The sequence below is a fragment of the Trachymyrmex septentrionalis genome, unplaced genomic scaffold (genome assembly GCF_001594115.1).
Source record: "Trachymyrmex septentrionalis isolate Tsep2-gDNA-1 unplaced genomic scaffold, Tsep1.0 scaffold20, whole genome shotgun sequence".
NCBI classification, from domain to species: Eukaryota; Metazoa; Arthropoda; class Insecta; order Hymenoptera; family Formicidae; genus Trachymyrmex; species Trachymyrmex septentrionalis.
The window spans coordinates 7,255,559-7,268,216 of record NW_017305180.1 but is presented as its reverse complement, the minus strand read 5'-3'; the positions used below and the strand labels follow the sequence as shown (position 1 = coordinate 7,268,216).

At 35.2% G+C, this 12,658-nt stretch overlaps 1 protein-coding gene across 9 annotated transcripts in view; it reads right to left on the bottom strand.

Annotated features, from left to right (window-relative positions):
• Nucleotides 1-12,658, bottom strand: part of LOC108747664 (disks large homolog 4) — a 333,352-nt gene that overhangs the window by 303,397 nt on the left and 17,297 nt on the right. For all 9 annotated transcript variants that reach the window (XM_018485269.1, XM_018485270.1, XM_018485272.1 and 6 more), the window contains exon 2: nt 2,187-2,323. In XM_018485269.1, coding sequence (XP_018340771.1) covers nt 2,187-2,323 — 137 coding nt within the window. The remainder of the gene's footprint in view (nt 1-2,186; nt 2,324-12,658) is intronic.

Here is a 12,658-nt window from a genome sequence, read left to right as displayed (position 1 = left end):
GGTACATATTGCGTCTGCGTGTCGACACTTTGCCTATTCCGTAGCTTATTATATCCAAAAAGAAGAGAAGAAGAAGAAAAAGAGAAAGAGAGAGAGAGAGAGAGAGAGAGAGAGAGAGAAGTAGAGAGGAAGATGATAGTTTAGTACGAAACATTGTTATCTGCGGTGTAATCCGCTTTTGCCCGGCGCGCGTGCATCGGCATAATTGTAAAACGAGCGCAAACTCGGGAAGCCTCATTAATATTTTCGCTTTGTTCTTTTCTCTTAATTGTACACCGTAAAGAAAATGCAGGAAAGCTTTATTTAAAATATCGGAAAATGTCGACGGAAGGAAACACGATTTCCACGCGATGCACTTGTATTCCTATAATTTTGATTGTACCTGCGCAAAAGCAGGATAGTGATATTATTATGGAGTATCGTAACAGAGCTTGCAGCGTCTCGCGTGTCTTTTATGCATATATGAAAGGCGTTAAGCTCGGATGATTAACACCGCTTTGAAGGATGAAAATATGCGGATCCTTTATGTTCCCTTTCTCGCGGGAATTTCACGGGATATTTTTGCGCACGCGTATGTGAAAATGGGATATCTACTCACGCGCGCGATGAAATGTACGTCCGGAATGCACTATATAAACGTCGTGAACGCTGCGCATTCAAAAGAAGTCGAAAATGTAAGGAGAGTAATAAAAATACCAAGACTTTTCCTCGCACGCATTCTTCGTGCCTCTACTGCTGACAATTGGCTATCAGTGTTCTTCATATGCATGGCAAGCAATTGTTCAAGCGAGATTATGTTAAAAATTGATTATACATACTACAGATCAAAGAACGTATTAATTTAGTAGAAATTCATACTACAGTTTGGAAATAGAAGCATATTTAGCGTATCAATATTTGTTTACGTTGGTATGTTTGATTGGTTTTGTAAAATTATTGTATTTCGAAAAATGGATGTTGATTAAATAATTAATTCACGCCCGATAAACGTATCAACATATTTCATCGCAATGTATTTTGTTGCGTAGTGCAACGATTCTTTTCAGAGAAATGAAATGAATTAAAAATTTAATACATATTGTAATTCATATACAACAATAATAATAACTAATTACATTTTAAAAATTAAAAAAGAAAAAAAGGCGAGAATTAATTATAAATATAACAATAACACAAATTTAACAATATTCATATTAAATTATATTAATATTCGTTTAAATTTACAATATAATACTTTTAGCAACAGAAATAATCACTTTTATTATTACATAAAGATATGTTTTTTAATTATAAATCATTACCTCTACAGAAATCTAATACTGATAAATTAATTATGTGAAATACTAAACGCTTTGAATTACAATATTTTCAATACTTAAAATAATTAATTAATTACTGTCTTTCAGTAATTAAATTAGTATCACATTTCTGTAAAAGCTTTTTCAAACATAAAAAATCGTCATGCAAATATTATATTAAACATTCGGTATATTTTTAAGTAACATATCAATCGATATGTCGATAAATGTGACGTTCTCGAAGAATGTCATTTATTCAATTTCCTTGTAGAATGGCAGCTATCGAGGATACTTCCGTAGTCGTCGAGATGTTATTTTAACGATCGAATTAATCCGGAAGAGCCAAGTGTACGCGATTGAGGTTGCGCGAGGTGCATACAGCTGTTGTACGCAATCGTCGCATCAGTTGAATGTCACGTCGATCGCTCGCCATTATGACAGAGGCGTCGATATGACGTCGCGACGGCTCATGTCGATTGCGGACGGGCGGTCCGCAATTAGCAATTAAAATCGGTAGACTGGCCGATTGATTGGACCCGCATGATATCCTGCGGGCCAATCGACTCGCCAATTATAATTACCAACGCTAATTACGCCACCGTCGCGCGAGGTATGATCAACACTCGCTACGACGAATTATATATTCGTACTATTTTCCGCGCCAACATTGCCGGGATTTCAATTCCAACAATTTCGTTCGGAATAACGAAACGAGTGAACACAGAGATTCATTTTCGCCTCGCGTCGAAATTGCATCTCATCGAGATTTATTACCAGCTTCGACGCGCCGCGCCTCTCTCTATATCCGCTCGGAAAAATTCACACGGTGCAATTCGCGAATGACGCGTGATGCATGCATATGAATGGAGGTCTTATAACTGTACTCACGTCGTTCTGAGCAAAGGTCGGCGTGATTGGCCCGTCGCTGGCTTCCCATTTGTCCGCGATGCGGATCGTCTCTGCCGTTTTCTGCTGTACCGATTTCGACTCGTCGAGCAGCGTCAGCTCGTAAAACTCCTGGATATCTGCAACAGTCCGAAGAAAAAGGAAAAGACATATTACCATCTGCCTCGAAGCTCTCGACGTTCGGAGGTAAAATCTCCGCGGACCGTATGACCCCCTAGTAGTAGTCTCTCCCAGACGGCCGGGGATTTCATTTCGTTTCTATCTGGCTTTCCTGCGTGCAAACGCCATGATAAATTGACCAGGAACTCAATTCAGTCCGTTCGTTCACATCGGATGCATAGAGCAAACGTCAGAGTGATATAATGGGGCTAACTGAGAGATAATCGGCCGTAAGTCATATTGTATAATAATGGAACAATAGACTTGGTACTTAAGTAGGATTACAATAATAATCTCCAATGATGAACATGTTATTTAAGATGAAATGCGTGTTGCTAATTTAAGAGATCAGAGTTAAGCAAGCAGGTGTCGTATCTTTGTTCGATCGTCCCGAAGACTTTAATGCTGGTCCCGAGACGTGAACGCGAAACCGCACGATAAGGCGGTCACATAATTTTCAATAGTTACGCCGCTCGCGTAACTCGAGTGGACTCTCGAGCCAGCGCGTGTCGCGGCACGGCGTTCTCGAATATATATCACCGCCACCAGGATACGTCGGGTGCAGGTCGTCTGGGTCGAAGGCGACCGTAACTCCTTGCCAGCACCGCTTGCTTCTCGCCACGATGTTGCGGAATGGGTTAAGACTGTCTTGTGACAACACACAAGGATCGGACAATGCAGGACATTGTCTGAATTAAGAATGAACCGCTTGAAGAATGGAACTTTTAAAAGGTCAATTTTTTCGAATTCGTGACCGCATTGTTTTCGTGCAGTTTTATAATAATATACGGATACGTTTCGAAAATACACAGAAAGAATGATTTACGAAAGTATATAGAAATTTTTAACTAAATACAAATTTGAAAATAATTTTTTTGAGTCATTAAAATAATTACGTAAAAATTTCATAGCATAATGAGCAATATTACAAAAAGTCTTGACACTCTAGCAATCAGTTTGAGCGCCCTACATAATTACTTTGCTGGCCCAACAAAATTATTTTATTTCAGCAAAATCTTTTCCTTCTGTGTACCTATTATACTTATTATATTGTTTTGCAACTTCACAGAAACTTAATTTGTATGATGAGCAATGCTGTAAAAAATTTTGAAACTTTTCTAGCAACTAGTTTGAATATCCCACATAGTTATTTTGATAGTCTAATTAAATTATTTTTAAGTGCAAACATGAAAGTGCAGCAGATATGAAAAATGTGTAGGCGTAGTAAAGTAATTTACAAGAACGTTGCGTTCAGACAATTGAGTCAGTTTATAATGTTAAAACAAATAACCCACTTAATAAGATATTTAACTCTGAAGAAGAAAGACATTTTTTATACAATATATATTATTTTAAATACTTTTATTGACATAATGTCGTCTAAAAGATAAATGAGCAACTATTTGAAAGTCAATTATTATATTTTTATAATTTAATTCCTTTTATCAATACTTGACGGAAGAGACACAGAAGATTCAATCTTTATCTTGAGAAAAGCTGGTTACATATAATTTAATTTTCCACGAACCGTATATAATATCTTCAAGTTAAAGTAATTTCCAACATATAATCCATAATTTTCCGTCCTTATTGTAACAAGTATTACTCTCAATTTCTTTACTAAGCTAGCGGGTGTCTTGTGTGTTAGTAGTCGTTAATGAATTGAAATTACGGTTAACGCTTTGAAGCATTGCTCCCGAGAGCGTCGCGTATTAATTGCTCCCGCGTGAGCAATTCCTAAAGGTAATTTCCAAGTTACATCATTACAGCACCTGTGTATTTCGCGCAATACTGAGTTTCCTATAATTACGTTAGTCGGTCAAATAGGCTAAGTTTCTCTGTCATATTCGTCAAGATAATATGGTTGCTTATATCCAGAAAAAATACCTCCTTCAAGCATCGTAACTTCCGACATTCTCTATTTATTTACTCAATAAAAGATAAGTCGATGATAAACGTGATTTCCAGAAATCATATAATTATTCTCAAAGCCGCGTAACTAGATAAAGAAAAAAATAAACGAAATGTTTCATAGAAAAAAATGTTTTAGATTTTGTCCTAAATTTTTCAAGAAAATTTTTATCATACTGTAGTGTTGAATGTACGTTATTTTAGAGAACAAAATAACGTTCTCTTTTTCGAAGCTCAGAACTGTAAAGATAAAAACTTTTCAAAGATGATCAAAAGCATGTTAAAGTACAAACTTCGTGCTTTAAAATACTTTTTTTTATTTTTTGTAGGTGATGATTTCTTGTCAAACTTCAACGTTGATTGTACAAACTGTAGATTTAGTCACGTAATTTAGTAAAAAAAAACTTCAAAGTTGCATAATTTAACAGAAAAAAAATCGTGAGAAAAATTAAAAAAAAACATGTGACAAAAAATTTTATACTTTTTTTGTAAATGTCTTAAATTTTTTGGGCAAAATATTTTCAATAAATTGCCGTGTTAAACGTACGTAATTTTAACGAACAAAACAATGTAATCTTTTGTAAGAAATAGAACTGTAAAGATAAAATGTTTTCAAAAAATGGCTAAAAGCACGTTAAATACAAATTCCAAGCTTTAAAATGCATTTTTTTATTTTTTATTTGCAATAATTTTTCACCGAGTTTCAACAATCTGAAAATTTTACAATTTTAAGCGTTTTAAAAATTATTTCTTTTTTTTTTATTGAATAGCGTATATCGACATAGAAATTTCAAAATAACTTTACTAAAATTATTTGATAACGTGTGAGAAAGCAAGACAGTATATCTGCAACATTTTTATAAAGTAATTGTTATTAACTATATATTATGTCACGGAACTGCTGAAAGGTTGCTACAAAGCTCCTTTTGATTTTTTAAATTTTCGATTTCACGAGGAAAAAATAAATTCACTTTGGGTGCCTTTCATTTAGTGACACAAACGTCGTTCTATCTTTTTTTGAATACTATGTGTAACAAAGACAGAACGATACTTGTGTCGACTTGAGTCATTAAATGAAAGCACCCTTCATCACGTTTCTCTCTCATTTCCATATTTCCAACGACGATTTTAAAACTACGCACGAGTCTACATAGTGACGTCGCTGGCGCGTCAGTCTAGAAAGAATTTTTTCCCTTTTGCCTCGAGACACATAAATGTACGAACAATTTCTAGAAAGTTGCGGAGCAAAACATTTTCTGTCGGTCGAGTAAAAATTCGGGGGTTTTACTCGTATAAGTTCGTTTGAGTTTCGTCATTTCTTTTTAACGCCTGCATCTTTTTGACGTCAGCATCATGAAAATAATCTGTCGCGCGCGGAAACATTTTAAAATACTGTCAGTGTCGCGTGCAAAATATCTTCGTATATTCTCTTTTATGCCTGAAATAGAGTGGCTGGAACAATATCACACGTTTTTCTCGAGGTATCAGTAAAAAAAAAAGGAAAGGATAAAAATCTTGATTTGCAAGGGCACTGCGTTTCACCTTCGCAATACAAATATCTCGTATGCAGCACAGCCGGATATTTACGGCACCGGCGGCGTCGGGGGCGTTATTGCATTATAAATTTTCAAAGGGCGTCCCGATTCTCCACCGCGATAAAAATGTACATCAATCCCGTTCGAGTTCTCGGTGAGAGGCGACGGCGGCAACCCCCTTTCACTATTCTACACGACGACGGTACCCTGTCTAAATATCACCCGGCGCATTTCTCACGTGGAATGTAGGAAATATATATCGAAGACTTATTTCAATCCCCCGCCTTGCACGCGACGTTGACGTCGGTATGTGAAACGCGCGCGGAATTCTTTCCGATGATGGGCATCCTGTGTATAGGCGGTGGCGCCTTTCCGGTGAATACCGGCGCCGCCGTGACGAAACTTATCTGACATTTCGCCCCCGACGAAAGAGAAGGATTCTAACGTTACTACGCAAACTATCGCGTATAAGAGGATTTATGTCTTAATCTCGAAAAATAACACAAGACAGAAACTTAAAAAGTCTCGCCGAACTTTTAATCCTCGGTTTATTATTTTTTAAAACCATCACTCGAGAAAAATTATAAAGATCAAGATCGTGTTGAGTTTAACTTTTAGGGAAAAATAGAGAAAAGTTACTACAGTGGCGTTGAAACAGTGTGTCATATTTTGAAGCAAGAGGTACGACAAAATAATAAATCTTATTCAGGAGAAAATCTGTAAGATTTTTAAAATAGATCTCTCATTCTCTACAGATTGAAATACTGGTAGAAACAAGTAATGGCGACAATTTAAAAAAATGTTACGTGATTGATTCTGTGTGATATTATATATGCTACTCAATCATAATTTAATTAAATTGTTTCTAATTAGAAAGCGTGAGAAAAGTTTAATACGCAGTTTCCAAGTATTAGTCTGATTAAATATGCTTTATCAAATGTTATTCCGTATCATATAGCGATAATTAATTGCGAGGCAATCACACGTTTCTGTAGCGTCATCCCTTTATAATTAGCCCAATGTAACCGATGCCATCGCGGTCCGTCCTCTTACTAGGCCAATGGCTGGGATTGCAATTAGAGACATAGCCATATCGATAATCGATGCATGCCGTGGGCATGGAATAATAATTAGATTACTGGTACTTAAATCCGATTCGCAATATACATAACCACGTAGCTCTGCTTCGATGTTGCAATTGGGCCATGTTGACATTCCACTTATGTCGTGCAATGTTCACATTATAGTATACATATATTTGTTAACCGTACCATTCATATTCATACGAGTCGTTGCTGCTATATGTAACCATTATTTCTAATCCAAGATTTCAAAATATTGTCATAAAATTTTGTTGTGATAAAAGAAAAATAAGGAAATAGACAGAAAATTGCAACGATTGCTTCTCGAGATTCTTTTCCGGACAAGACCTTTCCACCAGAATACACGCAGCCATGAATGACCCTTTTTTTTCTACTACTCACGATTTATTTTATGTCCTCGCGTTTTCCTATTTTTCCTACTACGCGGCTGCTGACCGCAAAGTGCGTGTAATGAAAAAAGTTACAACTGCACATCCAGGGGAAAATATCGCTAGTCCGGCTTTTCGTTAATTTTCCACCGTTTCGTCGTTTCCTCCCCTCTACTAGACCGCAACGTTGCTATTATATTTTTTTACCTCCTTCCGCGGAATTACGAGCATAGTGCTTTATTATGTATTATGGTGGTGCATTAAAAAATTTGCGTTTCCTACGATAGTGTGATGTAAAATGGAAAAAAATAACTGAGAGAAAAGACGAGATTAAATTTACGTGACGCTGGTTGACGCCAGGCATTTTTTAATGTATTTTGGCAGTTGGTATTCTTTTGAATACTAATGCGTCTCGCGCTTAACGAACGCATTTTATTTGGTTTATCAGACGAACGTGACAGCATGTCAAAGCCCGCTTGCTACATAAGCTTGGAACTCCCGTTGCGACACATCGTCGAAATAAAACAACGCCGCTAACGTAAATATTCGCACGCATTAATTTACGCTTTCCCGCGAGCTATTCTGTTTAAAATAATGAAGTAATGGCAAAACAATGAAGCAATGTTGTTATTGTAAAATCAGTTAAGCATTTCATATTCATTTTAATTCGATATGCGCTTCCATTGCGAAGGGACATTATTTGGCGAAGATGTTAACATCACGATTCTCTGTAATTTTATTTTTTTGTAAAAAAACATAACACTCCGATCAAATGCAATTGGCGTATGTATTATTTTAGTCTCTCACACGTAGCAAACGTTACACAAACCATAATTCATAATATATATGGGATTATTTAGATATATGAGATTTATCTAGATGAGAATATAAAATTGTTCTTTCTTATTGTTAGTAATACCTGTACTTAGTAATGATAATAATTCAGTTCTTAATAGATTTAGTACTCAATTATTATCAGAATCCAACTTAATATCAAACTTTTATCGTACATTATTAAATCTAGAGTGTCAAATTTAACCTAATTTAAGTCGCCACTGTTCCTACACAATATATCGTTATTTTATACTAAAACAACAGCTAAATTTGACACTATATAATGTTAAATTAGTACTATATAGTGTCAAATTTATCCACTATATTTTAGTATAAAATAACAATATATTGAGTAGGAGCAATGGCGACTTAAATTAGGTTAAGTTTGATACTCTATAGATTTAACAGTAAATATATTAAGGTATTCTCATTTTTGCTTGATATGTTTTATAAACAGAGCTAATTTATTTATAAAATGTAAAAATTGACAAATTGATGTGTGACATCGTCATCATAACATGATTCTATGTACAACATACGCGATAATATTAACGAGATGAAAGCAGAAGCGATTTATGCGGCAAGATGAAAGCAAAGTGATTCAGTATATAAATCTGTTATACGTTAAGAAATCACATTTTAAATATGCAGATAGTATTAATATTTTCCTTTTATTCCATATCTATCGCTTGCAATAACAGAAACCAGGACAGAACAAAATGTAATTTGTTTTTGTTTTTTTTCGACATCCACGTATATGTATACATATGTATTGTTCTAATTTTTGCCATTTGCCTCTGTCGCAGTTTTACTTGCCTCGGACGACAGAGCGAACGTTGTGCAAACATTTACACAACGAATAATTTTTAATTTTCTACAATTTCCAGTTCCGTAAAAGGACCGTTACAAGACTATCTTCTTGCCTTCTCTGTGCTCTTCTTTTACCTTCCTCTTTAAGCCACGAACGGAAGTAGAAAAGTTCACAGGAAAAGCAGGAAGGATGGAAGTTATTTACAGGAATGGCGTATCTCACACGTGCGCGCGCGCGGGCAAGTCTTCACGTTGATGTTAACGAGCTCCAGTTTATCGTCGGCTTCATCGTCGTCGTCGTCGTCGTCGTCGTCGTCGTCGTCCTCGCCCTCACCCTCGTCCTCGTTCTCATTCTCGTTCTCTCCATCTTCCTCATCGTCTCTCCATCGTCGTCCCCATACCGCACGCAGCACACAGACTGGAAAGTTCCGTCGGTGTGGAAATTACGTGTCGCGGGGGCTAAACTTCCGTCTTCGGCGGAGTACGAGAGGAGTTGTTAACGCCTCGGCGCCGTGTGTAGCCGACCGACGTCGAGATGCTCCGGGCGTGCGAAATGGCTCGTGATGTTCTCGCGCGTGCATATTTACCGCGTGCAAATTCGTAGGATGAGTACCCGTGGTTTTAATCATTGTTAACGTTTCAATCTGATTACGTTTAATTTTTTCTAATCGCTGAGCAAACTTCAGGATCGACGACGGTAGTCAGATCTAAACGGGAGAAGCGCGCGGACCTTAATCCAATATTTTCTTAACACGATCGCTATTACATCCGCCCTACCGAACTGTAAAGTGTAACATGATTACATAATCAAACAGTTTCGGTCAAAGTTTCGAATTATCGTAATAGCAAAGTACGCGACCTGAAATCTATGTTGTTGTCTACCTTAATGTAATCGCATCAAAATTATTACAAAGATGGTAGATAAAGTTTATTGCGACGAAATTTACAATGGTATAGAGAAAACACAGGAATGATTCAGAAAAGTTTGAAGTTTAAAAAATTAAAAGATATTTACAATACATTATTAATTAAAAGTAACTCTACATGATCAATAATACTATCAGTATTAACTAAATTGACAATATTACTGATCGTGTGTAATTAATATTGATGAATTGATACTGATGATAATTTGGATTTTGAATCAGATCATCTCGAGCATTAGTATTGCTTTATTAGAATCCATATCACAGTACGTCACAATGCAGTAGATAATGTACGTAAAATTAAAATGAAATAGATTGTCAATAATACTAATCGTATAAGGTTGTAAAAATACTAAAAAATTGATACATACTGTCAGTATTACTAATTCAATGTTACTGATCGGTATTATTGAGCGTGTAGAGTCACCTTAAGTTAAGATAGTAAAAGTCAATAGGCATTACTGTTTATTTTGTTATCAATCAGTTCTCCCTTTTTTTTTTATTCAAATTAATTTTTCAGTAACGTTATCTTGAGTATCCCTTTGTAACGATATATAATACTTAGATCTAGTCTATTTCTTACTACTGATATATGTTTAAATCATGAATAGTCATCTAGTTCCAAAACCGCAACGAATACGTGCCGTAAAAGCAAGACAGTCAAAGAGGAAGGTACGGTGAGATGACATTATCTCCAAGTTGTCTGCTCATCGAGCGACGTGCTCGCGCGTTCTTAGACGTGTGTCCTTTTGTAATTACTGAACCTACGGGTACGAAGCTTGATTTCGTGCAAGAAATCTAATATACTTGGATTGTCGGGATTGACGTGAAATTCCAAGCGATAATTATATTTAAGTATACGAGAATAATGTTTAGATATTAGCGATCAAAATATTCTTTAAGATAAAAAAACGACAAAAACGAAAAAATTATGCATTAACAGAAAGGTTAAAGTTTTATTATTTTATTATGGACAGAAAAGTAATTTATTATCTTAGTCTGTTATATCACATTTATACATTAAACTCTTTAAATTAAAGCATAACTATAATAATTATATTATGCGAGAAAAATTGGAAATATCAAAGGGACGGTTTTACAGAGAAAGAAAGAAAGGAAAAGCGTCAACCGCGTTAGCAGCGTTAGAATCTTTCACTTGTTCATAGTTCTAAGCATCGATTATAGATTGTCCAAATTTCGTAAAATCACTTAGAGGATATGTTCTTAAGATTATATAAAATATAACATTCTAAATCTATAGCAATGAAATTTCACTGCATTGAGTTGAAATTTTATTCTAAGTATTAGTGACAATTAAGCCAATGCTCCTGCCAGTGAATTTTACTGCGAGGTGGAAATGAAAAATCTATTCAATAAGTGGAATAAAAAATTTACTCCAAAAAAAGAGTAAATTTGGAGATTAGAATAATAATAGAATAATGTAATTCCAAACTCAGAGCAAACCTGCAGAGACAGCTTTCGAGCAGAGCAAAAAAATAAATAAATAATGCTTACCTATAGTGTATGAATTCATCACACGAAATATATTAATTTGTCTTTTATGTCTCAAGATAGCGTTTCGCCCGTAACATCCAATACAAACGACAAATGATATAATGGTGCGCTGTCATTCAATTCATTCCTTGCAGTAACATTCAATGCATCTTGTATTGCATTATTAACTAATGCTTAAACCACTTCGGTTGATCGAGTGAAATAGTCCACTTATTATGTAAAAGTAGACAAATTAACTTCAAAGCAGAGAAAATTCATCCTTAAAGCAATGACTTTGCTGCTCACTTTTGTTAGCAGCCAAATTTCCATTGCTACAGATTTAGAGCGAAAATAATTGATTTTTTTCCTTTTTAAACCGCAAATTTCTCTTATATAAAAAAAAAATGATTATGCATATTATATTTTTCTATATCCAATGACTGTGCATGCTGATAAAACAAACTTTGCATTGGGAATTATTTTCACATCGACATAGGTTACATTATATCCTGTTCCAACGTATGTATTCCAATCATGTTTAAATTATGTGTGCAATTGATTTCTATCTACACGATAGAAAATATACAGAACACTATTTTTTATAATTTTTTTTATTGCGTAAGATAAAATCTATAACTACGATGTTATTGATAATTTAATTGACAATTTAATGAAATATCACTAATTGTTATTGATGTATAATTCGTGTTATAATTAATTGCAATATTATAACAATTTAATGTAACTTAACTCTATGTGTGTTATTTAGAGAGTTGTGTGTATCGCTGTTTAACTTCATCCTGAATGTTTCATCCTTTATTTCATTCGGAACTCTTAGAAACTTTCGGGTACAACCGTTAAAAGGGTTATTTGAACTATCCATCACTAATGCAATTTCGCACTGCGCTGCGAGTTTTAGATAGGATGAAGTCGTGCGAGAGAATCGCGGTGAGGTTCGCATAGCTTCGTTGGGATATCGTGTGAAATGTTCACTGTAAAGCCACGCGCGGTGCAACACGTAGTGCACAGCTAAATCACCTGCGGTGCGACCGGATAGAACGAAAATTCTATTGCATACGGTAAATCGTTTACAGCGATCAGCAAGCGTTTATTTTCGTGGCTCGCCGAAATTATTTGCGCACCACGTTTCATGGAATCGCGACAAGATGTGTAGAACATACTGACAAATGAGAATGTTAAATAAGTAAAATTAACTAAATATAAGACAAAAAAATCTCGAATATAAATTCAATTTTTTGCAAGTCAAATAATTAAAAAAATCAATGTTTCGCAAAACCAGACGATCGCGATATT